The 27,750-nt window shown below is 43.3% G+C and overlaps 1 protein-coding gene across 1 annotated transcript in view; it reads right to left on the bottom strand.

Moving 5' to 3' along the window:
• The window catches only part of LOC136647510 (fer-1-like protein 4), a 62,798-nt gene extending 43,074 nt beyond the window's left edge, over positions 1 to 19,724 (bottom strand). Inside the window, exons 1-12 of the mRNA XM_066623088.1 lie at positions 19,646 to 19,724; positions 14,326 to 14,381; positions 12,107 to 12,195; positions 10,873 to 10,972; positions 10,021 to 10,112; positions 8,879 to 8,920; positions 7,651 to 7,806; positions 5,756 to 5,816; positions 3,927 to 4,058; positions 2,399 to 2,461; positions 1,990 to 2,074; positions 407 to 566 (exon numbers count right to left, since the gene is read on the bottom strand). Coding sequence (XP_066479185.1) covers positions 407 to 566; positions 1,990 to 2,074; positions 2,399 to 2,461; positions 3,927 to 4,058; positions 5,756 to 5,816; positions 7,651 to 7,806; positions 8,879 to 8,920; positions 10,021 to 10,112; positions 10,873 to 10,972; positions 12,107 to 12,195; positions 14,326 to 14,381; positions 19,646 to 19,724 — 1,115 coding nt within the window. The remainder of the gene's footprint in view (positions 1 to 406; positions 567 to 1,989; positions 2,075 to 2,398; positions 2,462 to 3,926; positions 4,059 to 5,755; positions 5,817 to 7,650; positions 7,807 to 8,878; positions 8,921 to 10,020; positions 10,113 to 10,872; positions 10,973 to 12,106; positions 12,196 to 14,325; positions 14,382 to 19,645) is intronic.
• Positions 19,725 to 27,750: the final 8,026 nt, after the last annotated feature.

Here is a 27,750-nt window from a genome sequence, read left to right on the forward strand (position 1 = left end):
GAGGTGGACTCAGACCTGGAAGATCCAGGTTCAAGTCCCCCCTTAGCTATGAAGCTTCCTGGGTGACTTTGGGCCAGTCACTTACACTTGTCCTCACCTACCTCACAGGGTTGTTGTGAGGAAAAATGGAGGGGAGCAGCTGTTTACACTGTCCTGAGCTCTTTGGAGGAAGGGCAGTATAAAAATGTGATAAATAATAAATATGTCAGCGATTAAAAAACAAAGAAAAAACAAATTAGATTCCATGTATTGAGGCATGACTGTCAATGAATAGGGACCAAAGGTGTGCCATTGCTGGTCAGTATAAGATGCTTCACAGAAAAGTGCAAGAGGTGCATAATACTATTTTGCAATGCCTTGCTAATCCTGTGGAGGACTATACCACACACCTCTCCAACACACTTACTTTTCAATGTCTTCATTCTGGCTGCTGGAGGTAGTGGGAATAGAACTCATGATATCCCCCCGGGCAATGACAGAAACGTTGCATTTCACAAATCCTTTAATTCCTGCTCTGGTGTCTTTTGGGTCATTAATAACAGCCCACTTCTGGTAGAATCTGTGATCTAGGTGCATGAAGAGACAATTGCTGATTCAAGACTTCCATGGGTCTAATGATAATCATGGGATAGCAATCCCCATAGAAATTACAAGACTAAACTCAAAACAGCAGACCCACACGACTATCCAGAAAAAGGAGTCAACCAAAAGCCAACCAAGCTGCATCACCTCTACATAATAGCAAGGCCAAATACTTAGGCATTAATCAGTGTAGCAATCCTGAAGCCAAAAAAAGCCCTGCTGATTGACACTGGAATTATGGCCACAGTCCCTGTGATATCAGTATGTCCATGTCCATGTGATATTTTGCTGCAGTCTTTCCAGGGAAATGGGAGAAATGCCAATGCTTTCAGACATTTCAGTTAGAATGAGACAAAGGCTGGAACCCTATACATATTTAGCTGGGAGTACATCCCATTACCCCTGGGGGCTGGGGATAAGAATAGGCCCTCGGTTTGGCTGTACTTGTCGTAAGAGGCGACTAAACAGCCACCGGGTAGATGGGACTCGTCAGCCTGGGAAGGTAGCTCATCTGAGAGAAGGAAAACTCTGATCCCAAACCTCCACTGCCTTGTGGCTACATCCAGTTATGGAAAAGGCTTCAGGAGTCAACCTCGAGGCAAAATCCAGAGCCGGAGTCCTTGAGGCAGTTCATGGCTGAACACAGTCACGTTCTGGCGACTCCTGCGACGCTGCTGGAACCAACCGTATTGGCCTCTGCCTTTCCATTGGATCATTTCAGCGCCGTGGAGAGGGGGGATTTGCTGCATGGGTAACAGCCTATCCTCCATACCTACTTTACCCAGGCTTCGCGCACTGGAGAGGACACTCTGTTCCAGAACCACCATTCAGAGTGTGACACCATAGTCTTCCGAGACTGAAGGATGCCAACAACATCCCATTGAATTCAACAGAACTTACTTCTGTGTGGACATGTACAGGATTGCACAGAAAGCTTGCAGAATGGGTCCAAATTTCTCCTGGAGAGGTTGGCCAGATAGAATTCAAGATTGATCCCAGCTCCAGTCTTGACCAATAGTTAGAGGTGTTTGTTTCCAGTGAGTAAAATAGGATTCCAGCTTAAGTCTTACTGAGCACAATGGGTAATTGTACTTAGTAAAATAAATAATGCTGTTTTCAAACACCTCTACCAGTAGGCCATTGAGAAGAATCTAAATTATAAGCCCGGGGGGGGGGGGGAGGTGGACATACAACACCATTTTTCATTTTTCCCATTCATTATTCAGCTTTGAATTATGTTGATGATGAAAGGAAGAATTGAAAGCGCTTAAGGGACTTTAGATCAGACTCCTGTGCAAGTGCAGCCCAAGTCACAAGCCCAAATCAACCAATCCAAAGTGATGAGAAAAGAAAATCAAGAAGGATCTCTGGGCAACAGAACCTCCCAGGAGCATTCATGTACTGTACCTGGCTGGCTGTATACAGTCTCTAGATCAATCTTGAATATCCCTATGAGTGTACCTAGAAATGGGATCTTCTTTGAATGAAAGACCTGTGCAGTAAGTAACACAAACCACCTTCTCAGTATTTGCATGATATGGCTGTCAAAAGGTGCTCAGAATCTGGTGCAAAGGCATATCATAGTGGGCAGTTGAAAGAGTTTACTCATTCTACTGATTAATGGTTCAAAAACTGTATTGGAGATGTTAAAAGTGATGGAGTTCAAGTGCTATGTCACACTGAGACAAGTTCAACACATGAGATATAAATATAGTTATAGGTTTTTGATCATTTTGTACTAGTCTATGAGTCTACGCATGAAGACTCAAGTTGGTTACCTCCACACCAAGACAGAGCAACAATGGCCAATACTTACAGAAATCTCTATGAGCCTATGGAATAAAACATCCCTGGGTTCGTGGAATTCAAATGTAAAATACTAGAAGGAAAAAAAAAGAAAGAATTCTAAGCAATGAATTCCTTGTTCCAAAGACAATCATTATCCTTCAAGAGCTTATATAAGCTTATGGTTTCTTTATGCTACAAAAATTCCACATGGAAATTATGCAGAATTTTCCACATGGATATAGTCTCCCTGCAGGAATTAAAACACAACCTGCATACTCATTATGACATTTCATAGTTATGCACACCAAATGTTTGCTTCATACCTCACTGAAATACACATGCAGGTACACAGTGGCAAATTGCAGTTTCTCAGCACAAGGACATACAGGGTCAGCCCAAGTCCTCCTAGTGCCTGAAGCAGCATGTCCCTAAGCTGCCTCAATTCCCCCCATGCTGCCTCTGCATGTGTGCACACTCCCCCATGGATGTGGGCAGGGCATGTGTGCGTGTGTGTACCCCCATCCCTTTACTTACCAAGAGGACAATCTGAAACCTGCCCAGTCCATGTTGCTTCTGTTTGCTACGAGCAGTATTGGTGCAAGCTGAGAATCCAGACAGCACTGCTTCTGCTCATATCAAACAGGAGTGGCATGGGCCAGGGATATTGAGACTACATTACTGGTAAGTAAACTAAAGGAGGGCAGGCTTTGTAAGCCCAAATAGGTGGGCAGAGGTGGTCTGGAGTGCTGCAATGTCCTCCCTTCTTTCTAAGCAGTGCTGGAAGGAGAATGGAAAAGAAAGCTCCTTATCTCCTCTTGGCTCTGTCCTCAAGTGGGGTTTCAAGTTTAAAGAGAAAGCATCCCTTTAAACTTTAGGTGCCAATCAAGTATGAAGCAAGGGGAGGGTATAGTGAAGCACTCCTTCCTTGTGCAGAATTTACCGTTTAAAGGGACATGTTCCCTTTAAACTTTAAACCCTGTGCAAGAACAGTGTCCAGGGAGGGAAGGCAATGAACCGATTCCTGCTTGTATTTAGTGAATGGGTATCAGATCAATGCAGCTTGCAGCTGTGGTGAGCTAGAGGAAGGAAATGGCAGATTCAAGGTGAAGGCCATTCTAAATCCTCTCCTCCTTCTGCCAGCCATATCACATGGCTTCATGGCTGGGTCAGCTATGTGACACAGAGCAGCCACCTTAGGTTCACTTACATGTTGAATTATCATACTTGATGATTTGCTCATGGTTCGTAAGTTAATGCAATATGTTTTGTGATGCATGATATGCATGATATGCACATGATATGCATGATTAGCAGGCTGCAGCCAGCTATGTGAGAGTGGTCATTTGCACAAGGCAAGAATTTATTTTTATTACTATTAACTTTATTTATATGCCACCTTTCTCCCCACAGGGACTCAAGGCAGCTTACAACAATGGTTAAAAACATTAATTAAAAACATAATTTAAAAACAAGATAAAACGTATTTGCAAAACACATCTTAAAAACAGGAAGAAGCTCTGATTGGTAAAGTCATGTATTCTTCCTACATTACATACCTCATTGTAAAATGGGCAGTTTGTTGACTTCTGTGTTGCAGTGTGTCTCTTCTCATCTCCAATTTTCACAACCACAAAGGGATCGATATTCACTCCCACCAGTTTCTGGGCTTCAATTATATTGATGCCAATCTGGGGAGACAACACATTTCCTAGGATCAACCAAGGGAGGTCTTCAGAATAGGAGCTTGTATCACTAGTTCTTCAGACACTGCAGAATTCTTTTTCATAAGACCAATTGGGAATTTGGTTTAAGATAAGGGTGCCTGCACCAGCTTCCTTGAGAATTGATACATAAACCAGGAGCCTAATAGAAGCTTGACATCTGGGGGCGTTTTTGGAAAATAGTACTTCCAGTCCCTGAAATCACAGTAATTTGGGCATAGCCCAGAGGTGTAACTAGCGGAGGACGGGCCGCCCAGGTACCACCCTTGGGGGGGGTGTAACACCACAAATGCCCCAACAACACTAACATCGTGAAGGTTACGAGTAACCCGATCATGCTATATACCATTGGATGCGGACTTTCCAGCGGAATGCAATGCAAAATGCCGGATTGAATTATCTCCCTTCTGTCAAAAGTTATGGCCAAAAAACCAGAAATCAAAAATTGCATTGAACCCTATGGAAAATGAAACTGAGCCATATCGCGTTTACTTGCGAATAGGTGAACTTGCCATAGTTTGTCGGAAAGGGCAGGCTGAGAGGAATCCAATGACACCAGAATGGTTCCTATCCAATGAAAGCAACCCCAAAAAAACACCCAAGAAGGAAGTCCCTCCCTCCAAGCAGACGAATGTATTGAGCCCTATGGAAAGCGAAAGTAAGACACATGGTCACGTTTACTTGCAAGTAAGCAAATGTGCCTTGGCTCCTGCTCAAGTCAGGCAAAAAGGAATGCAAGGCTAGCTGCATGGTCCTCATCTAATGAAAGTGGAGCTCAACAAATGCTCCAGAAGGCAGCCTCCCTCAAAGAATAAACCAGAGGCTTGAGCTGGTAAGGTGGGCACTGGGAAGGGCTGAAAATCTCACTGATTTATTTGTGTGTGTGTGTGTGGGGGGGTGTTATTGCAGGCAGCAAACCCCCCCCCCCCAAGAAAAAGAATAAACCAGAGGCTTGAGCTGGTAAGGTGGGCACTGGGGAGGGCTGAAAATCTCACTGCTTTATCTGTGTGTGTGGCGGGGTGTGTTATTGCAGACAGGCTACAGAGAAAATTTACTTGGTGAAACAAGGCTGGCTTCCCCTTATTTATCTGTTTTTCTTTAATTTAATTATTTATAATTATTTTATTTTGCTGGATGATGTCACTTTCAGCCATGAAATCACTTCCGGTGGTTCTTGGACAGATTGTCATTCTAAAAAGTGGGTGCCAGTGTTAAAAGTTTGAGAACCACTGCCTTAACTCAAAACAGGCCAATGAGACATCCGGGGGGGGGGTGACACCCTAGTAACCAAAATTCTGGAAATCATGGGTTTTAGGAATAATACTATCATGTTATATACCATGTGATACAGAATTTCATCCATTGCTTGTGGGGAAATATACACTGCATTTATTTTCTGGCTATTATTATTATTCATTCTATGTCATGACTATTACTATCTCTGTCTCACCTACCTCACAGGGTTGTTGTGAGGACAAAATAAGAGGAGGAACCATGTACATCACCCTGAGCTGCTTAGAGGAAGGGTGGTATAAAAAGTGAATTAATTAATTAATTAAGTCATATGGGGTGACAAAAATTTATGGGCCTCGGGTGTCAAATGACCTAGCTACGCCTCTGGCATAGCCTTAAAAGGCTTACAGAAGAACATGCAAAAATAATACCTGGAAGTTTTGTGATCTAGGAGTAGAATATAGATCCCATTTGGAGAAGACTCTAGAACGGCTGCAATGGGAACAAAGCACTCATTAAACATCTCAGTCAGTGATTTTCAAACTTCTTCATCTCACAGCACATTGAACAAGGCGGTAAAATTGTCAGGGCTCACCCTTAGTTTTTGGTGGGGGAAACACATCCCCCCATGACCCTACTGATAAATGACCTTCCCCCAAACTCCTGTGGCACACCTATGGACCATTTGTGGCACACCAATGTGCCATGGCACTCTAGTTGAAAATCGTTTATCTAAGCAAAGCCATTTACTTAGGAATTTTGGCCTCATCTTAGTATAAGATTCTGGCTTATTCTGGCTACACCTTAGTATGCATCTATTCTGGCTACATCTTAGTATAAATAAATCTGTATCAAAGACTATCAGCAGTAGTGACCAAAAACTACTTCAAATCTTCAAAATACTTCCCTGGTTAACCCACATCCAATTAATCTAAGAAGAACAAACCACAGTAGCCACAACTTTTGGCAACAGAAGAAAAACCAGGCAATTTTACTAGAGTGCTTTTGAATTTACAGTGTATCATTTGTGAACATTGTTTATGTGGGACGGAAAGTAGAAGAAAACATTTTAATTAAAAATGTAATCGAGTAATTTTGTTTCAAATACAAACTTTACATTTTTTTAATTAGGCCAATAAGGTTTTACGTGTAGTCAGATAAAGCAGAGGCAGAACAAATGTATGCATGTTTACTCAGAAGTAAGTCCCACTGTGTTCAATAAAATTGGCAGCCTAATTCTACGGAGAGCCTACATCAGTGGATCTCACAATCTGCTGCCGTAAGTCATCTTACGATATCGCAAAAGGCATTCCACTGCAGTGGGACCACGGGCATAAGCAGCCAGAGGCCCATGCACATGCCTGCAGTTCCCAAATGCCACACAAGAGCAGGTTACGTGGGGAGGGGAAGAGTGAAGCAGTGAGCAGGCTGAACTAGGGGCAGGAGAGGGTGGGAGGGAGCAGCAGGAATAGACGACAAAATCCTATCCCCCATGCTTGGCCTGAACACGCCCTCAAGAGTTTCCTTGGACCTACACCAGCAAAAGAGCTGACATAGATTGGAGTGGACCCATTGCTAGCCAAGTGGCATATGGAAAGGTAAATGAAGTATTTTACCCAGTCCCACCACCATAGCATGCAGCACGTGCTCCAGCAGGGCAGCTATACGGCATAAACTGGTACTGAATAGGATTGGGGCGTGTGAGACAAATGCTCATAGGATTACAGGCTTACAGCACAATCCTAGATGCGCTTACTCAAGAATAGAAAATAAGAAGTATTTCTCATTGTGTTAAGGACCGTATCCTTAACATGTTCAATTTAGATCAGGGAGATCTGTGACATTCAGCAGCCAGGACTCCAAAGGTGAACTTGGGTCTATCATTCTCTCTCATTCTAACCTTCTTGGCAGGAGTGTTGTAAAGATGAAAGAATGGGGTGGAACCCATGTACTCAGCCATGACTTTTTTTGGAGAAAAGACAAGATAAAATTATGTTAGAAACCAATTTAAGCATCGCTTGTAATTATAGATTTTCTCAATGATTGTTTGTGGCAAGTAGCAAGTCATGGGATTGACTATGATCCTAGCAAGAGTCACACTGCAAAAATCAAGAAAGTTGACACAATATTTGGAAGTGCTGTTCTGGCTGGTACATCATGAGTTGTCTTTTGTAGGTTGTACACTATTCTGAAGGATACATTTTGCCACCAAATTCCTGTTGGGCAGAGCCACTATGCAGCTACTGAGCAAAATTCCAGGCTAGCTATGTATCTGAAGGCACTTGTGTGACAGTGGAGCAATTGCTGGTGAAAAGAGAAAGGGTACCTCTTCACAGGGCTGAAGACAATGCCAGAGAACTCCATGTCAGACACATCATAGTAATCATCTTCGTCATCGTCAGTCTCCAGACCTTTGACAAGCTTCCTGCCAAGAATTGCAGCCTTCCTGTCCAGATCAGCTGCTCGCTTAACATCTTCAAGTCTGTAACAGATGTGTGCACCTGTTATACACACAGGCAACTTTAAGGAGCCCAAGGTACAGTGGCATCACTAGGGTTCGTGTCACCCCGCCCATGCAGTGGGCAGGGTAACACCCCAGGTGGTGGGCGTGGTGATGTACCATCACTCCACCCCCACTGGTTTTTTGGCTGTACCTTTTGATAGAACAAAGATAGAACATTTTAGTGTGTCACCCCCAGTGCGGATCACACCCTGTGCGTGTCACCTGGTGCGGCCCGCACCCCCCGCACCTCCCTAGCAACGCCACTGCCAAGGTATGTTATGGTGCTGCACATACTCCTGGGCCTTCACAGCTTTTAAAATCTCGCCTCCCTTATAAGTGAAAAGAAATAGCAACAGACAGAGGTACCGGAATATCATTTATATAAGAAGCTGATGTGATTGAAATTAAACATGTATGTTTAATTTCCAAAACGTTTCTCATTTTGTACAGGGAGGGCCTTATTTTCCAGACAGAGCTTGAACCACTATTTTCCATTCATTTGGTCTTATTAAGAAGTGAAGAAATAGACAAAAGAAAAGTTGCCTCCTTTTAGCAGCATCTCATTACTATGGATATCTGACACTGGGATGATACAGAATGAACCTTGTGATCATACTGGGTAGCAGCATCCCATATGAGATGAATGAGTCTGTCCTTTGGTGCTCCCTGTTAGGTACTATCCCATTAAAATGACAGCTTGTAGAACTGAATCTACATGGCTTATATAGGCATTGTCATAGCTAAATAGCCTTTAGGATCATGCCTGAGTTGTCGTCAGCCCTGCTTCCACCATAAGTCCATCACACATATCTTTTGTCCATTACTGTGCCATACACAGTATAGCCATTTTCTGTGCCACTGCTATTGATCATTATGACAATGTTGATTCCCAGTACTGTACTGGTATGGTGTCCCAAACAAACTCATAGTGCACATGCGATATTACCATACACCAGTGCAAAAGTCTTCAAATTTGACCTTCTGTGCTTCTTGGCTAAAGCAGCAACCCAGAGAATCAGAGTGTAAAATGAAAGGAAAACAGGCCACTTACTCCAGCTCCTCAAATCCTGGGTTGCGGATTATAACCTCTGAGCTAGAGTAAAGAGAAATAAAACATGAGTACAGTAATTCAAAGCAAACACAAGTTTGCTGTTGACCCAAAGCAGCTTCCTCCAAACTGTTGTTGGTGTAGAACTGTTAACATTACTTGGCTCCTTTTACATTGTTGCAGCAGTTCCCTCTTGTAATCAGTTGGAAGTGGATATATCACTCCACACAACTCTCAACATACCACTTTATTCTCCAGAAAAAACGGCAATAAACAAGATCTTTAAAAGGATAGGGAGCTATGAAGGAAATACTGGAATGCAGTGGTTCAGACAGAGTGATGATGTCTAGATTCTCCAGAATACCTAAGGGATTGAATGATACCAGTTCCAGAGAAAAGGCTTCATGTGAAAGCAATAGTGAAAGCATATCTTGCCATCAGAGGCTGCACAGTCTCTTTCTATACAGCATTTTGTGTCATCTACATTAGTCAGACGTCAGAAATTCCTCAGATAAGCCATTCAAAGAGGTTGCTATGCTGCAAGTGCTCCCAAAGTAATATGGGTACTGTCTTTCTTTAACCATGATAATTCCTCTTTCACGCCTCAATACCATCTTGCCTTGGGCTATTAATCATTCAAGTTTGCAATTGATTGAACCTTGCAGATGCTGAAGTTTTATCCTCCTTAATCTTATACTGTTCCCATAGGGGATATTTTTGCTTCTTTACAGCAGCAAAGAGCAGCTGCTTCAGGATGTTTCATCCAACATCTGATCAGAACACAATTTCAGCATAGGCTCCACTTTTAAAACCCTTATTCTCAGTGTAGCCAATTCACACACATATATCAGAAAACAAGTTCCTTGTCTACTTTTCCAAAGGTTTTGAGCAAATTTGAATATAGCTCAATATTCAGTGCTCAAAGTCTCAGCAGGAAAAAACAGAACTGCCTTAAAATACCTAGCGTATTCTGTGAAAATAGTAGTTTGGACAGGAACCTGATGTCTAGGGAACTGCTGATGGTATAAAAAATGCTTGAGTCTTCTTCTATCAGAACACTAGCCATTTCAGTCCATTGTAGCAAAACCACAGAGTCTTGTAGCACTATCAAGACTAACATTTACTTCTGTTATGATTCTTGGTACCTGTCCTTCATCTGATAAACAAAATCTTCTTCAGCCCATGTTCCTGCTGAACCATCGGGAGGCTGGTATCGCAGATCTAGTTCAATGTAGATCTATGTGGGAAAGGTAAACCTTTAGGAAGGTCACAGCTATTATAAATAAGCCTTAAAAATATCAGAAAATAAAATTAGAGGATCATTCTAAGAACAAATTGAAAGGGAAGAGAGAAAAGATAAAATTGAACAAAATTAGGTGCAGGTTGCCGGAGGTGCATGGCTGGTGCAGTATGCCTGAAAGGTTCAAGGGCAAGTTCTAGATTGTTTAAGATACAAGAGCAAGTCCTAATCTTCCCAAACAGCTCATTACATAGTAAAACTGTTCCTAGACCATAACATTTTGACTGCAAATGCAGAAAAGTTTGAATGCTCCCAATGAGAAAAAATCCTTACAGATTGAAAACTAGCACACCAGGGAGAAAACTAGAATAGATTCAGCTAGGATAGATCATTTATCTCTGATGTTTATTGTTCTATGTACAAAGAGTTTGTAATAGGGTTAGAATTCAGCCATGCAGTCCCCCCACCTGAATTCTGACTTTGCCACCTGATCTGCTGTTTGCGTCCATTAGGCTTTTATGAAAACATACATTTTGCAGCTAGCTTCCAGGGGGGAAAACCCTGAGGGCTCCCAGCATAGACCATAAGTATCTAATATATACATTTAGTACATTAAATAAACAAGAGAACCAGCTTTACTTGATAGCTATATAAAACTCTGTAATGAGTAAACATTGTCTTGAACAGCCTGTCTGACGTTTTCGTGTCTCACTGGTACCCTTCAGTAACCCAGTATTATGCTAGCCAAATGACTTACTCCAGTGATGCTGTGGTTTTTGTCAACAAGAGCCTCTCTGATGTTAAGTCGTCCAGACGCTACTAAGTGCTGCAGGCTGATAACTAAGGTACCAAGCAATCTGCAGAACAACAAGCAATGTTGGAATTAGAATACATTAGAATCCATGATGGTGAGAGTCTTGAGGCACGACACATTAATACAGACATACCCATGTGAACGGGTAACATTGCACTTTTCAAGGGCCAAGAAAGTCTGTCTTTATCTGGGTATAGATATGCATGCTAGTGAGGGCCAGCCCATCACTGAAAGATGAAGATGAAGCAGAAGCTGGGAAAGCAGCAGATTCAGGGTTCCCTTCGCTGAGTCATTCCACAGATGGAGCTACATCGATCCTCTCTTCCTTCTCACTAAAAGTGAGCAAAAAGCAGATCTTCCACTTCCTTACCATGCTCCTTCCTCACATGCTTCTTTTCCAAAAACAACACGTGGGGCTTCCAGTTTTATTTAAAGAGATTGTACAAGCAAGGAACAAGTGAGGGGGTGGACAAGTGTTCCTTCATCATGCAGTTTAATGTTTAAACTAAAGGGACCGTTTGAGGAAAGAGTGCTTTCCTATTCCCACAGATAGTTCTCACAATACTTGTTTTCCTTGTTATTGTTGGTCTGCTATTGCCTGGTGGTGATACTTCTCACCAGGAGTTCTATGTACTGAGCCATGTTCACTTATCATTGCCCCCCACCTACTCCCTGACTTGCGCCTCTCCACAAAAAGGTTACATATAATCTCTCTGTTGACCTCTGATAATGCTAGTGGCTGCCTGTATTTGTCACAATACATGTACATGCATGTATAGTTGACCATAAACTAAGCACAGTGTGGTTATGGATTAAAGAGGCATCAAGTCAGTTGAGATCTTTATGATCTTTAATCCATTTTGCTCTGATTTAGACCACATACTATACCCCATCACTGAAGTTACCAAGACTTTGTTCTCTTGATAGACAAGTAAAGAGCATGAATGCCAGGCTAGTGGTGCCAGTTAGATCCTATGCAAGGGCATTAAGTCATAAAATATGCAGTTTGCCAGAGGTTAAGTACAGCTATAAGACCTTCCCAATGGAGGACTGCGTAGATTTAAGTGTCTCCATGAAACAGACACACAACACTGGTGATATCAGACAGCCATAGTCTCATTAAGCTGATGCCTGGCAGATGCCTCACATTACCCACTTGAAAGAAACACAAACCTACCTATTACTGAATACTTTACTGCAGTTGTAAACTTTAACTATCAGCATCTCTTCCATGATGAGCTTTCCATAATGAGGCCAGCGAAAAAGCTAGAAAAAATAAGTAGCAGTATGAAAAACTCTAATGTCTGGAGGAATCCATTGCTATTTATCACATCATAAACTGTTCAATGGTAGAAAACCATGGGATAGATCAGGGGTGCTCAAACTTTCAACTTTAGGGATGCTGGACCTTTAACAAGTGTATAGAAGAGAGAATTTCAGCAGGTTTAACTTGTCATCCCACAGATGACAAGCTGCACCTGCTGAAATTATCTCTCCTACACAATTTTAAAGGTCCAGCATCCCTAAAGTTGAAAGTTTGAGCACCCCTGGGATAGATTAAAAGAACAAGAAACAGGAGAATAGAGTGTATCCATCAAATACTGTGCAGGGATGGCACGTTGGATGCAAAGCCACCAGTGAGATGGCCAGTATGTCCAACATGCCGTCCCAGTGGAGGGGGTCAATCAAAAGGGGTGGGAAGGGGAAGACTTAGTTGGGTGTTGGCCACCACATTGTCACCTATGGGACCTCTCAGAGCTATGCCATCTCTGTTGCTGGCATAGCTCTGAGGAGCTCCGGGGGAGGGGTACCTGGTCCAGGACTGGGGTTTGGTTCTGCCTTGTCCCAACTCTGATCCCTGCACCTTTCCTGCTCTCTGCTGGTGAGGTTCTGCGGGCGGCTGGTCTGCACCCCACTATTTGTGGTGCATGGCTTTCCAGCTGGCTTTCCAGCATGGCTTTCCTAGCTCCATAGGCTTACAGCATGATTTTGTGTCTGGCAAGTCAGATGTCTCAGAATCACACTACATATGACTCTAAGGGTGCAATTTAAGCCCTCACTTGGGCTGGCGCAAGTCCCTTGTGCCTGCCCAAAAAGTGTCGCAAAAGTGGCATACGCACTTTTGTGCCACATTCTGGGGCGATTGGCTGGCCTCCCTGTGCTGAAGAGGGCCCTGGCAGATGGGTGAGTTGCATTGGCTGAGCTCAGCTGATGCAGGGGTCCGGGGAGGGCGGGAAGGAGGCGGGAGGGTTTGGGGCGGGGGGTGGGTGGGCAGTGGGTGTTCTTGGGGGTGGGGAGCAGGAGGCAGGGCCAGGATCTGGCAGTTATGCTGGATCCTGACCCCGTTCCTGAGTGGTGCAGAGCAGCCTGTGGCTGCTCCGGTCTACTCAGATTTGTACCACCTCCTGAGGTGGTGCAGATCTGAGTAGACCCATTAGGGCCAGTGTTGTGTGACACAGGGTAAGAGGAGAGTTTTCCTGTTGCCTTGGATTGTGCTGATTCTGACCCCAAACTTGTGCTGGATGCAGCGCAGGCTCATTGGCCTGCCTGCTCCAGCGCAAGTTAGGATTTTGCTGCGCACTAGTCATTGGCCCTTGTGTGCTTTATTTAAAAAGTGGGGGAGGAGTGCAACAAAATGGCCCAAAACTGTATTGGGAGGTTAGGGGGGTCTTCAAGTTCCAACCCCGCAAGGTACACAGTGTGGTATAAAGCATAGTTGCAATAACATAAAGGATGCTATTTCCCCCCCCCCCATTACAAGTAGTGCATAAAAAGCATTTTGAAAAGGCCAGTTGGGATCAGAATCACAGTAGGATACAAAGTATTAAAGCCACCACCTCCTGCTATGGTTTGGGTCAGTTTTGTCAAATGTCCCTCATGCAATTTAATGTTTTTAAAAATAACAGAAGCAGCAATGACATATTAGGGTCACCTCTGCTTTGGCCCTGAAATTCAGTTATTTTGATGAAGGGACATTCGCTACCCGACCTTCCTTCCACTCCACCCATTTAGCTCTTAGATTCTTGGTAGGGACAATACTAGTACATGAATAGAAGTGGGGATTGGGGTAGCACCCAGTAATATATTCCAACTTAAAAACTATCCCATTTACCCAAACGTTTGATTAGCTGAACCCTCCTCATGTCATGAATCATCTAATAAAAATTAAGTTGTAGGGCAGAATAAAGTTTGTTTGCAGATAGTATGGCCAGGCCTTCAGTGAAGTCATGCTGATTCACAATAGCCTGCTGTTTGAGTACACAGTTTTTGCTGTGTAAACACTTCAAGTATGAAGGGGTCAATGCTTGCTCGAAACACCCAGGAAGGAACACATGCCAGAGGACCATAATTATAGCTCAGTCCCTGACTGCACAGTGCTTTGTGATGCTTCCTTACCTCGCCAAAGACAGCTTCTTGGCCACAGTGTATTTTCTGTGTCTTCTGAGTAAAACCTAAGATGAAAAGAGCACAGCCACTGAATTATCTCTCTGCCATTTTATGCAGAGCTGTCTGTAGTCAGGGGATACACATCCTGCAAGGATACAGTCTTTGAGGAACACTAAAAGCAGATCTTGCTGCAGAAAAATGTAGGAAGGATTGTTCTCCAGGATCCAATGAGTAAGGAAGGATCAGAAGGCATGCCTGAACATTCAACTTCTACTCCTTATCTAATGAAAGAATGTGAGAGTGTTACTGATCTTAATTTCACTGATACTGTGACTGTCCCAGTGGTTCTCAAACTGGGACCCACTTTTTAGAATGAGACTCTGTCAGGACCCACAAGACCTGATGTCTGATGTCATGACCAGAAGTGACATAATGAAGCAGGAAAATTTTTAACTATCCTAAGCGGCCCGAGTAAGTTCTATTTACTTTTATTGTTAAAAGTACATACAGAGTAGCCTGTTAAAAGTACAGATGTGCAACATTTCCCCAAATACAGTCACATACCACAGGACCATCAAGTCTAATATGTTAAAAATGAAATATTGAAATGAATGGAGACCCCCTGAAATGGGCTTGTGACCCACTTAGTGGGTTCCGACACACAGTTTGAGAAACACTGGTCTAAATCTTTGAAGAAGCTCAGTTCTCATGTCAGAATCCAGTATTAACAAGCGCCTCTCTAGCCTCAGCCTGCAGTCTTTGACAGTTGTGTGTAGAGACTCAAAGAGCTAGAGGAAACACTCTGCAGAGAAAATCTTCTTACAGCATAATCCTATCTTGCACTGGGACAGGCAAGCCAGGAGGCCAGTGCTGTATCTAGAGCAAGATAGGGCTGCAAAGTAGCTCAGTCAAAGGGAAACTCTTTTCCTTACCCCCCCCCCTAGTAAGCCACTGCAGGGTCTTATGGGTCTCCTTGGACTTGCGCCACCTCCTGGGGTGGCACAAGTCCAAGGAGAGCATAGCAGCTTGAAGCTGCTCTGCGCTGCTTGGGTATGGGGGCTAGTTTCTGGCAAAACAGCCAGATCTGACTTGATCCTTCAACAGTTGGCACCCTCAGTACAGGCTATATAGAGTTCTAGATCATTTTTCTAGCAAGGATAGCCCACTCATCATGAGGGCCTTGCATCAAGCGGAGAGTTCAGGAGCCAGCGAAAAGCTGAACAGTATCCCACACCCTGTATCTTCCTGCTGCCCTCTGCCCTGGTTCCAGACAAGGACTCTCAAGTCTGCACTCTGCACTTCTCACTCAAAGTGAGCAGGAAGAGGCAGGAATGGGCAAATCCAAAGGGAGGGGAGCAGCTGTGTACACCGCCCTGAACTCTTTGGAGGAAGGGCAGTATAAAAATGTGAAAAATAAATAAATCCAGCACAGCTTGACTCGAGCAGAGTCATGAGTCTCTGCCCCCTACGACTCAACTCGAAAACAAGTCATAATGGGCACTTTCCAAGTCGCTTCTTTTTGATACATGTGTCAGGCACGGGGAAAAAATGGGGCTGCTGCTGGGCTGTGTATATGTTTGCTGGAGTTATCTTTAATCACTCCCCTGCTGTCCCATCCCATTCGTAAACAGGGCAGGAGGAAATGCATGAGTGTGGGGACCAAAGCGGCAAGAGAGAGGAGGTCATGCACAGCAGCTGTGAGGCTTGCCAGGACAATCCAATCCTTGGCACCTCTACTGAGAAGTAGTCCCACTACAGCCAGTCATTCAATGGGGCTTCCTCCCCTCCCCCCAAATAACAACAGAGCTCACAGCAGCCATGTGAGTGGAAAGCATGATTTCTATGAACCTTCCCCCCTCGCTCCCCCACTTCCAATGGCCCTGGGCTTCTCCAGTCAGTTCCAAGGCAAGAACCCCTCTGGGCTCCTGCTCCTGCCCTTTCTCATCCAAAGAAACAAACCAGACTGTCCAACCTGCATCCAATGATCATCAGTTCCTTCTTATCAGAGAAGGGCAAGAGAGACTGCTACCAGCTCCCCCTCCCCACCCGCTCTGATGCAAAAGCAAAACATTAACCCTTCCCTGCCTCCTGGCTGGAATTTTCCTGCTGCTTGCCCAATCTGAATGATGACCCCACAAGGTTTTTCACACCGCGAAAACAGTAAGCAAGCACACCCAGACACAGACAGACTCAAGCCTGTGTGCGTGGAGACAAGTGCCAAGTCAAGGGGCCCTTGACTCAAGTGTTTTGCCAAGTTTTCCATACGTGTGACTTGAGTGCATATGAGTCAGTGAAAAACACTGATTTTTGAGACTTGGGCTTGAGTCACCTGACTTGAATTCCCATCCCTGGGAAGAGGATCTAGGCAGTAGTGGCTCCCTTCCTGGGAGAAAGAGAAGAAATCTCTGCCATGGCTCTCTGCCTCTCTAGTTCCTGGCCCCCCAGCTCATTAAGAAAGCACCAAAGTGGGCCAAGTGATGAAGAGGCAGTCCCCCCTGCACCCTCATCCCTTTTTTGCATACCTGCTGCTTTGGCTGCCCTGGGCTCTGCTCTTCTGGGTAATTTCAAACAGCTTGGCTTGGCTCAGCCATCTCCCCCCCCCCCCCCAGCCACCTCACAGGAGGGAGCAGGTGAACACCAAATTTGGGGGGGGGGGGAGAGAAAAATGGCATTTTGCACCTGGTTCAGACAACCTGTGACCACTGGCTGGGCCTATGATCCAGTTATGTTATAATACTGATAGGTAGGAAAAATAACTAATAAGGGTGATTTCCTTGGCTTTTCCTAGCATGAAAGCAAAACTCTAGCTTGCAAATGGTGATTTGAACATTTATGACAGTACCGTACTGGATTTCTGCAAACAGATAGCATCCCTGTAGGGTAGCGATAAACCTCTGAGCACACAAGCACTATGGAGGGAAAGAATATTCAAAATAGCTTATCCTATATGCCCTGTTTTGCCTTTCTAAGAGCATAGAAAGTATAAGGAGAGCAAATGATGTGTGGAAGGAGAAAGGCAGGTTGCTGCATGAAACCTGTGCCAGAGGAATGACCATAACATGTGCTTAGATAATGAACAATAGTTCACCTGCTTGGATTTTGTCTGAGGGATTTGACTGACTGTTGATGGGAAAGTAGTAGTAGTAGTAGTCACTTTACTGTCATGCTACAGCACAACAAAATTTATGCACCTTTGAGATACAAGCATAAATATATACAACAGTTCCAACAATCACACTCTACACACTCACCCACACATTCTATACAACATGCATCGTAATATTAAAACAGTATAACAGACCATCATGCCCAGGAGCATGGTAACAACTATATCGCCTTATTCAACGTAATTATGGCTGTGGGATAAAAACTGTTCAGGAATCATGTGGTGTGTGCTCTAATAGTTCTGTATCGTCTACCCGAAGGCAACAGTTCAAAGAACTTATGAGCTGGATGGAAGGGGTCTCTCAGAATACTATGTGACTTCTGCAGACAGCGAGATGTATAGATGTCCTCCAAAGCTGGTAGATGAAGGTTGATGATGTGCTGCAAGATCTTAATAATTCTCTGCCGAGCTTTTTTGTCCCCTGCAGACAAAATTTCTGTACCACACCAAGATATCATAGGTTAAGGACACTCTCAATGGTGCAACGATAGTAAGACACAAGCAGCTGCTGTGACAAATTTAACCTCCCAAGTTTCCTCAGAAAATATAACCACTTTTGTGAAAGGATGATTGCACTGAATTGATGGCCTGATCATTCACCAGCTCTTTTTAACAGGGAGGCAGGAATAGATCTCTTCTAGAGCAAACAATACTTATATGTCTAGTGCAATGCACAAAATGGACACCAGACTTATCAGACTCCTGAGTCAACATCTATTAGTGGGAAACTGGACTGAAGTAAAGATTGCAGAGGAAATGACTGCTGTCTGACAACCCAGTCACACAGGAGAGACTCCTCCTTGGACAAAGAAGTGAAATGTTTCCGAGGTGGGTCATTCTCACCACTAGAAGTACTGGGCAGACACTGGCCTAGATCTGAGGCACATGGATAGCATGTTGTATTCTTACTCTCCAGTCCTCCCAAGAACATTTACTTGGAAGTGGGGCTGCTTTAAACTTAAAAATTTTCCATACAGAAAAGTAATATTGAAATAACTCTGCATGATTCAAAGTGCGCCACAAAAACTCCTTTTGTTGTAAATACACAGATTACTCAGGGCCCAATCTTATCCAGTTTTCCAGTGCCAGTGCTGCTGTGCCAATGGGTTATGCACTGCTTCCTGTGTTCCCTTGAACACTTGTTCCCTTACCTTGGGGCTGCATTGCTGTTGCACCGGTGCTGGAAAGTTGGATAGGATTGGACCCTCAGACTGCTACTGTTTGTCTCAGCTCTCTGAGAAGCCTATGCACAGCAAAAACTTGCACCTTACATCAATTGACATGTACACTGTTTTTTCTACACTGTTACATGGATAAAATGGAACATGTGAAGTGCCCCGAAGTCTCACTATCAATTTAAGTTCAGGACTGCAGTACTGTATTAGTTTCTATATCCTTCTGCTACTGGCTTCCTCTCACTTCCTTATATATCAGACGTTGCCCATTCAAACTGGTGATGTTTTCATCAGTGCCCCTGGCTCTGGATTCTGCCTCTGAAACTGAGTTAGTATACTAGGGACAACTACACAGAAGTGGCCATAAATTTCCAAATGGAAAGAGACGTTTCCATTCTGAAAGAAAAAAAATCTGAGGGGGATTCTCTTCCTTCAGGAGGGAATCACACATGACAAATTTCCTATATAGTTATCACACCTGTGTAAGAAATTGTATCTCTGTGTTTGCTAATAGATACAACATGACTTTTACCACATATGTATGCTGTGGGAAGCTCAAATTGGTGGCAGGTTTCCACAGTATATACATACAGGGAAATAGATAAACACAAATGCATACAGTTTTCATAAAAGGAAATGCTCTCTGTACAGTATTAAAACAAATTTCATGACAGAAAATAGCTCATGTAACAAATATGGCCTTAAAGGTATACAAACTAAAAAGAAAATTGGAAGAACTTTGGGTACCCCTACACAATGCACCCCAAGTCACACCCAGTTCATGCCTTTAATTCTTACAAGATTATCCATCAGGATGTCTCATCATAACCCCCCCCCGCCCCCGCTGCACTCATGCTGTTCTGGCAATACCTAGGTGGAAAGCAAAGATAATCTGAGTCTGTTATTGCCCTTTCCCTCTCCTGCAAGCCCTAAATAGCATCTGCCTGGCACACCACATCCTTTTCCCTATTCCCCCCACACTCCGCACCTCGGAAGCTGAGTTGCACCTGCCTCTCGCCTGACCCCGGCAACTGGGTGACCCTCTTGACGGCCACAGTCAGTGCCATCGTGCTGCCAGGACTTGGTTCAGTGCTGCTCTGGTCAGATGTGACTGCTCCCAACACAGGGCTCCACCTGTCTCTCCTGTGAGTCAGGCCTGGGGACTCACCAAGCAGGTTTTGCTGCTCAGATCCCACCCACAAGTCACACATTATCCAATAACAGCAAGAACTTATGAGGTGGACTCTACTAGAACCAAACTCTCTGCACCCCCAAATGCAGGAAGCCCAAGTTTCCTTAAATAGTCATTCTCCCTAGCATGCATATCTGACTTAAAGCAGAGACAAAACAGCTATCCTTCCCCACCGCTCAATAGCCCTTGAGTCACATACCGGATATAAACCTACCCAGACCCCCACACTAGGTAAGCAGTGTGCTAAGAATTTCACCCTTGAATCACCATCATAAGCAGTCCTAAGCAAATGTGAAAACTCTACGGATTTCTTCTTCAGTACCATAAATAACATCATCCACAGCTGCATTTTCCCCTGCTTTCATTTTATATGTTGACAGAATACAGAAAAGACAAGGCATTCCTTGCCTCATGCTCTGCTCCAGTATTCTGTGTGTATCCTATATTTCCCATCAGTTTTTATAATCCTTTTCTCTCATGAGTCTGCCTCAGTCCATTTTATCCCTCTGTATTTTTTCAGTTAGTAATCTACCCACACTGCAGACCATATTTATATTTGGAATAATATGGAATTATCAGACCATATTTATATTTCAACTAGAGGAGTAAAGTGGACATTTAACAATGACACAATAAGTATCTGGGATCAAATTGGGACACGCTTCACAACCAGAGACCCCCTTGTTCACTCTCTGGTGTAAGTTTGCTTTTTGCCATTTGTAGGCTTATAAATCACATAAAACATATACACATTATCTTCTGGAAAACCCTGAAGATTTCCAAGGATGCAATCCTATACACACTTATCTGGGAGTAAATTCAGTTCAACCCAATGAGATTTATTTCTGAATACACATACATAGGATTGCATTACAAGAGTTCTAAGCCACACAAATCCAATACACCAGTGTTTCTCAAACTGTAGGTCGGGACCCACTAGGTGGGTCACAAGCCAATTTCAGGTGGGTTCCCATGCATTTCAGTGTGTATTTTATTTTTAATTATTAGACTTGATGCTACCATGGTATGTGACTGCATTTGAAGAAATGTTACAGATCTGTACTTTTAACAGGCTACTATGTACTGTAGATGCTTTAAACAATTATAATCAATGGTGCTTACTCCCAAGTAAGTGTGGATAGAATTGCAACCTTTGGGATATTTGGGGAATTTTTAAAAACAGATTAGCAGCTGCTTAGGAGGGTTCTTCTTTATTTCAAGCAAATTTTTAAACTTATATTTATTGTAAACTTTTAATTTACTTACTTAATTGCAATCCTATACACCACTGGTAATTTTGTTGTATGGGGATATTAAACATTCTCCTGCTTGATGATGTCGTTTCCGGCCACGACATCACTTCCAAGTTAATGGCATCATTTCTGGTGAGTCCCAACAGATTATCATTCTAAAAAGTGGGTCCCAGTGCTAAAAAGATAAGAATCACTGCAATACCCAAAGGATTCTTCATCACTTTATTGTTATGTCTCTTAAGAAATAGTGTAGTTAAGCCTCCAGCAATGTTGGCATATCTGAATAGTGGCAGTTAACAGTTCTACGCAGTGGTGTAGCTAAGGGAGTGCAGGGAGTAGAAGTTGCACTGGGCATCAAGCTTTAGGGGGGCAACAAGCTAAGCTTGACACTAGTGACCAAAATTGTGAAAAACTTGGTATATATGAATAATAACTTCATGTTATTTATCATTGGAAAGGTAATTTAATGCTAAATGCAATGAAGCAAACTGCACTGGAGTATCTGTAATCTATCAAAAGTTATGGCCAAGTAACCAGAACATGAAAACACAACTGCCTTATGGAACAAAAAGTGAATTTTCTTAACTCAGAACAGATCTATGAGAATGTTTTGAGAGCCAAAGACATTGACATGTTATTGACATGTTGCAGTGACTTGGTATCATGTTACAACATTAAACCAATAAGGTGTTAATATGACCCAGCTCACATTTCCATGTATCATAATACAGTTATGCCTGCTAACTGGGTAAAAAGGCACTTTTTCAAGTGGTGCCCCTCTTATATTTAGCAGGGGGAGAATGACCATCCTTCCTCACCCCAGCACAGTGTTTCAAACCAATCAGGGGCACACTTTTTATTTACTTACTTAAATTTAATTTATTTTTTTGAGGGGGGGGGGCTACAAATCTTTGAACCCCAGGTAGCAGATAGATGCCTTAGCTATGCCACTGACTGGGGGGCAGCAGAGCAAGTGGGTGGTGAGCTGCTGGGAGAAGAAGGTGGGTTCCTCCCAATTTTCACTTTTAAAAAGCCCGGGCGTGATGTCACTTCCGGATGTGACATCATTTCCAGGGCAACATTTTTAACTTGGCACTGGGCTACAAGATAATTAGCTATGCCACTGGTTCTACACTTGTTCATGAATCCCAGTGAATTGTACATGGTAATGTCCCAGTGAATTGAGACCCAATGAATTGTACATGGTAATGGTAGTTGAGGAATCCTTATCCTAAAATGGATAACTTGTTTTTGTGCTCTCAAATCTTGCATGATGGTGTGTGTGCGTGAGTGATGGTGGTGGGAGGAGCTTCAGCCTTATTTTGCATTTCTTCTTACAGCATCCTATAATTCCCTTCACCTCAAGAGAAATGCCTTGTGGAAACATGGCTGCCACATACCTACCTTCAAGTTACTTCTGTCTGTGGAAGTAGCAGCTGGGATACCACAACAGATGGACTGATCTGGACTGGGGCTGTGATGGGGTCAAAAGCCCCCCTCCCCACTATGGTCTAATTTTTTGATAGAATGTAAATTCAAATGTAAGGTATTTGAATTTACTCAACTAGTACATTACGTACGCTTGTGAGTTTCAAAGCCAGAAAACAAATAGCATTCCTATGACTTGTGAAGACATCCTAAGACTTTACATATTTTAAGGTACAGTCCTCAGGAATCCTTATGACTTCTCACCCAGCTACAGGCATAATTGAATTTGCATTTTTCCCCAGAGGAAGCAATTGTGCTGAACTGAGATTGCTCTCAGTAAACAGTTATGAGGACACATACAATCTCCTTGGTACACCCTTTCTGCGATGGAAGCAGGCATTTCTGGTTTGTATGTGAAATGAAACAAATGCTTGGAGCTATTTAATTTCTCATTCTCCTGCCAACACCTCTTTTGGAAAACAGTTAAAGAGTAAAGCTCATGGGTGTGACTGTGTGAAAGTGATTTATGACTGGGAGCACAAGGGCGGTGTTGAGAGTTCCCATTGCTACTTACTTCGAGCATCAGCAGACAAGGAAATTAACTGCTGTGGCGGAGAGGGCTAGCTTACATCCAGGATTTCAACAAGAGATTTCTATTTGTGGGTGAGATTAGATAATAATTACTGTTGTCATATCACTTAGTGGCCCTTTATAACAATATTGTGGGATCCTAGTCAAAATTATTGCTAGAGGCAACTATAACATGTTCAGCAACCAAGATTTCTGCAATTCACTAGTAGTATCACTTCACACTGAATCCCTCTGCAACCAGAAATCTAACATGGTCCAGTGGAACACACACCAAATACTGAGTTGGGATACTTGGGTCCAAATTCCACCTCTGCCATGGACTTACTAGGATGTCTTGGGAAAATCACTCATAGTCACATTTCTGCATCAGCATATACTACTGTGAATGTATTTTCCTGGTAAATCTGTACATTTAGGACTCTACAAATGTCTCAACTGTATGTCAGTGATTTTCAACCTTTTTAATCTCATGGCACACTGACAAGGTGCTAAAATTGTCAAGGTTTATTTTTTTTGCAATTATCAGTTTTTGACAATTGACAAGGCACACCCACCAATGACTTTACTAATAAATGATCCTCCCCCAAACTCTTGTGGCATACCTGTGGATCATTCACAGCACACCAATGTGCCCTGGTACACTGGTTGAAAATCACTGCTCTAGGTGTAACCACAGGGTGGATTCATGCATGGGAATGCTTTGGGGGAGGGGGAATGCAGGGAGCTAGTTAGACAGAGGAGTCAAGTGTCTGAGCAAACATAACAGTTTTGCTAGATCAGTCTCCAGGTTCTTTTAGGGCAGCAGCCTGTTTCCAACAATGGTCAACTAGAGATCTCCTGAAAACCCACAAGCAAGGCACACAAGTGACTGCCCTCCTCTGTGGTTTGTCCTATATCAACTGGGATTTAGTAGTAGTAGTAGTAATAATAATTCGGTATTTATATACCACCTTTCTGGTCTTCCGATTACTCCTCTGACTTTATTCAAGGCGGTTTACATAGGCAGGCGTTTCTAAATCCCTCAAGGGGATTTTTACAATCATAGAGGTTCTCTCTTTCAAGAACCAACAACATTTCAGAATGGATCTTCCTGGTTTGGTCTCACTTCTGGCCTCCAGTTCTCCCAGGCAGGCTGACAAGCAGCTCCATCTCTCACATGGAGGGCAGCCAAGACGCTTCTTGCTCACACCAAGAGCAGGTGGAATCACTCAGCTCAGCTTGTCAGTTGCTTCAAGGTCTCACCATTCTCAGCCGTTCAGGGAACTGCCAGTGTCCTCGAACTGGCGACCTTCTGATGTTATCTTCGGGCTAACGGAGGCTCTTCCCTCTAGACCAGGGGTGTCCAAACCTTTTGGCAGGAGGGCCACATCATCTCTCTGACACTGTGTTGGGAGCCGGGAATAAAAAAGAATTTACATTTCAAATTTGAATAAATTTACATATATTTACATAAATGAATATATTAGAGATAATAATAATAATAATAATAATAATAATAATAATAATAATAATAATAATAATAATAATAATAAAACTTTATTTTTATCCCGCCCTTCTCCCTAACGGGACTCCCTAACGGGTCCATATAGATGGAACCTATATGAATGAATGAAGGTCTTGCAATAGCTCACGGCCTATAAAAGTCCTTACACAAAGCAAGACTGGCCTCTCCTTTGCTGCTGCATCACAGACGTGAAACAGCAAGCAGTGAAGGGAGCCCTCATCCCACAGCTCATGCAAGAGGTCAAACAGTTGCCCTCACACTGATAGTAGTTGCATTGGGCCAGCATGGGCTCCAGCAAGTCTCCAGAGGGCCAGAGGCTCATTGGAGCCTGGTGGCTACCCGCGGGCCAGATTGGGAGTCCTCGAGGGCCACTTGTGGCCCCCGGGCCGGGGTTTGGGCACCCCTGCTCTAGACCAGATCTCCTGCCCTATTTAGTAACATACTGCCTCAGAAGAAGTGGCTTCTGAGCTCATTAGCTCATCATGGCTAATTGTTACTGATATTCATGAATTTGCCTAACTCCCCTTTCTGTGGTAGGAAGGTAACACCTTATTCACATCTTTATGTACTACTGGGGAAGGATTGACCACAGTTCTTGGTCCAACTATGTTCCTTTCAGTTGCTTCATTCAGAGATTTCTAAATGCACGTTTCTATCCATGAAGCATTTTCCCCCCCTTTTGAAAAATCATTGAGCCGCCCACTGCAGGAATCACAAGTATTACAGCAAGAACCAGCAGTACAAGAATCCCAGACGTGACGTGAATCACAATGAGTTTACAATGGCTTCTGCATACACGGAAAATCAGCAAAACAACTAAAAATAGTTCTGAACAGGAATACAGAGCTCAAAGCACCCGTATGCTGCAAATATGTGGTGCAACTGCATTCCAGGCACTCCTCAAGTCAGGCTAGAGGCATATACTGAATGAATCCAGTAAAAATACACAGCACCCAATGGCGCTGAATCCTGGGCTCCAAAGCTCCAATTTGGAGACTTTTCCTAGCATGAAAGCAAAACTCTAGCTTGCAAATGGTGATTTGAACATTTATGACAGTACTGTACTGGATTTCTGCAAACAGATAGCATCCCTGTAGGGTAGCGATAAACCTCTGAGCACACAAGCACACAAGCACTAAGGAGGGAAAGAATATTCATAATAGCTTATCACGATCAAACCTCACTTTAGAGGAGCTCAATGTTGCAATGTGGTTCTGCTAGTCTTTGCAGTCAGTTAATTTTGAGATTCTGTTTATTTTGTATCATTGCTAGGGGTGATTTTGGGGGGGCTGATATTTTATCCAACATTTCTTGATTGAAATAGCAAAACGTGGTGTTGTGTTTTTATTCCATGGGAGCATTTTAATAAATTATTATACATTATAATCACTCTAAAAATGCACTAGGTAGCTGATATATAGGTGATACAATGTCAGCAAATACAGGCACAATATTATTTCTAACTGGAAAAGTAATCTATTTTAATTTCTGGAAAATATCTTAAACACCAAAAAGGCTGTGTTTTTATACATATTAACAAAAAACAAACAAACAAAAACATCCCTAATTGTTGCTAAAATGGAAGAAGGCAGACTGTTCTCTTCCACTCCCCTTTTGTACTAACCAGTTACATTAGCACAGGGGCATTGTCAGTGGCTCCGGGCTGGAAGGAGACATCCAGTGAGGCACTATAATCAACTTTTAAGGAACAGGGACTTTCTGTAATTTTTTAAATTTTTAATTCACCGCCACCTGAAACTGTGGATATGGGACTGGTGGACATGGGTTTTTTTTTTTTTTTACTGTATATAGTGTCTCCCAGTGGCATTGATAGGGGGTGGGGGGGTGAAGGCTGCACAGGGTGATGCACAAGGGTGGTAACGCACTAAAATTGCAATGGTTAGGAATACTACCACGATATATACCACTGGATGAGGAATTTACAGCTGAATGCAATGAAAAAAAATGGAGTGAAATATCTCCTAAGTTATTGGCAAAAAACCAGAAAACAAATAGTGCATGGGGCTCTATGGAAAGTGACACTGAGCCATACCGTGCGTTTACTCACAAGTAGGTGAACTTGCCTTAGTCCATCGGAAAGGGCAGGCTGAAAGGAATCCAACAACACCAGAATGGTCCTAATCCAATGAATGTAGCCCCCAAAAGACACCTGAGAAGGAGATCCCTCCCTCCAAGCTGGTGAATGTATTGAGCCAATGGAAAGTGGAACCAAGCCACACGGTCACATTTACTCATGAGTAAGCAAATGTGCCTTAGCTGCTGGGCAGGTCAGGCAAAGGAAAATGCAAGGCCACAGAATGGTCCTGATCTGATGGAATTGGAACTCAACAAATGCTCCAGAAGGCAGCCCCCCCCCCCATAAAAAGAATGAAACAGAGGCTTGACAGGTTAAGGTGAATTTTTTTCTATTTTAGACTGTAAATCCATGTGGGTCCTGATAGTGATATGCTTGAAATATAAGAACTTTAATTGAACTGGGTAGGGTTGAAAATCTTACTGATTTTTTTTTGGGGGGGGGTGTTATTGCAGGCAGGCTACAGAGAAAATTCACTTGGTGGAACAGGGCTGGCTTCCCCTTATTTAATTATTTGTTTTACTTTAATTATTTATAATTATTTATTTTAATTTGCTTTATGTTGTCACTTCTGGCTGCAACATCACTTCCGGTGGGTCCTGGACAGATTGTCATTCGAAAAAGTGGGTCCTGGTGCTAAAAGTTTGAGAATTGCTGCAATAAGGTGTTAGTATGTTGACACCCATGGGGGGGTGCCACCACTAGTGACCAAAATCACTAAAATCACAGTGGAGGAATAATACCATCATGTTGTATATCGATCAATGCATAATTTCATGCAGAATGCAATGAAGCAAACTGCGTTGAAATATCTTTATTCTATCAAAAGGCACAGCCAAAAAACCAGTGAGGGAAGGCGATTGTAGATCACCACGCCCACCACCTGGGGTGTTGCCCCACCCACTGCATGGTTTGACATGCTGGCCTCCTGCATTGGGTGATGCGAACCCTAGTGACGCCACTGGTGTCTCCACAGACAAAAGGGCTTTAATGGAGAACATCTAAACATAAACTCCAGTATGCACAGCAG

The sequence above is a fragment of the Tiliqua scincoides genome, chromosome 4 (assembly GCF_035046505.1).
Source record: "Tiliqua scincoides isolate rTilSci1 chromosome 4, rTilSci1.hap2, whole genome shotgun sequence".
NCBI classification, from domain to species: Eukaryota; Metazoa; Chordata; class Lepidosauria; order Squamata; family Scincidae; genus Tiliqua; species Tiliqua scincoides.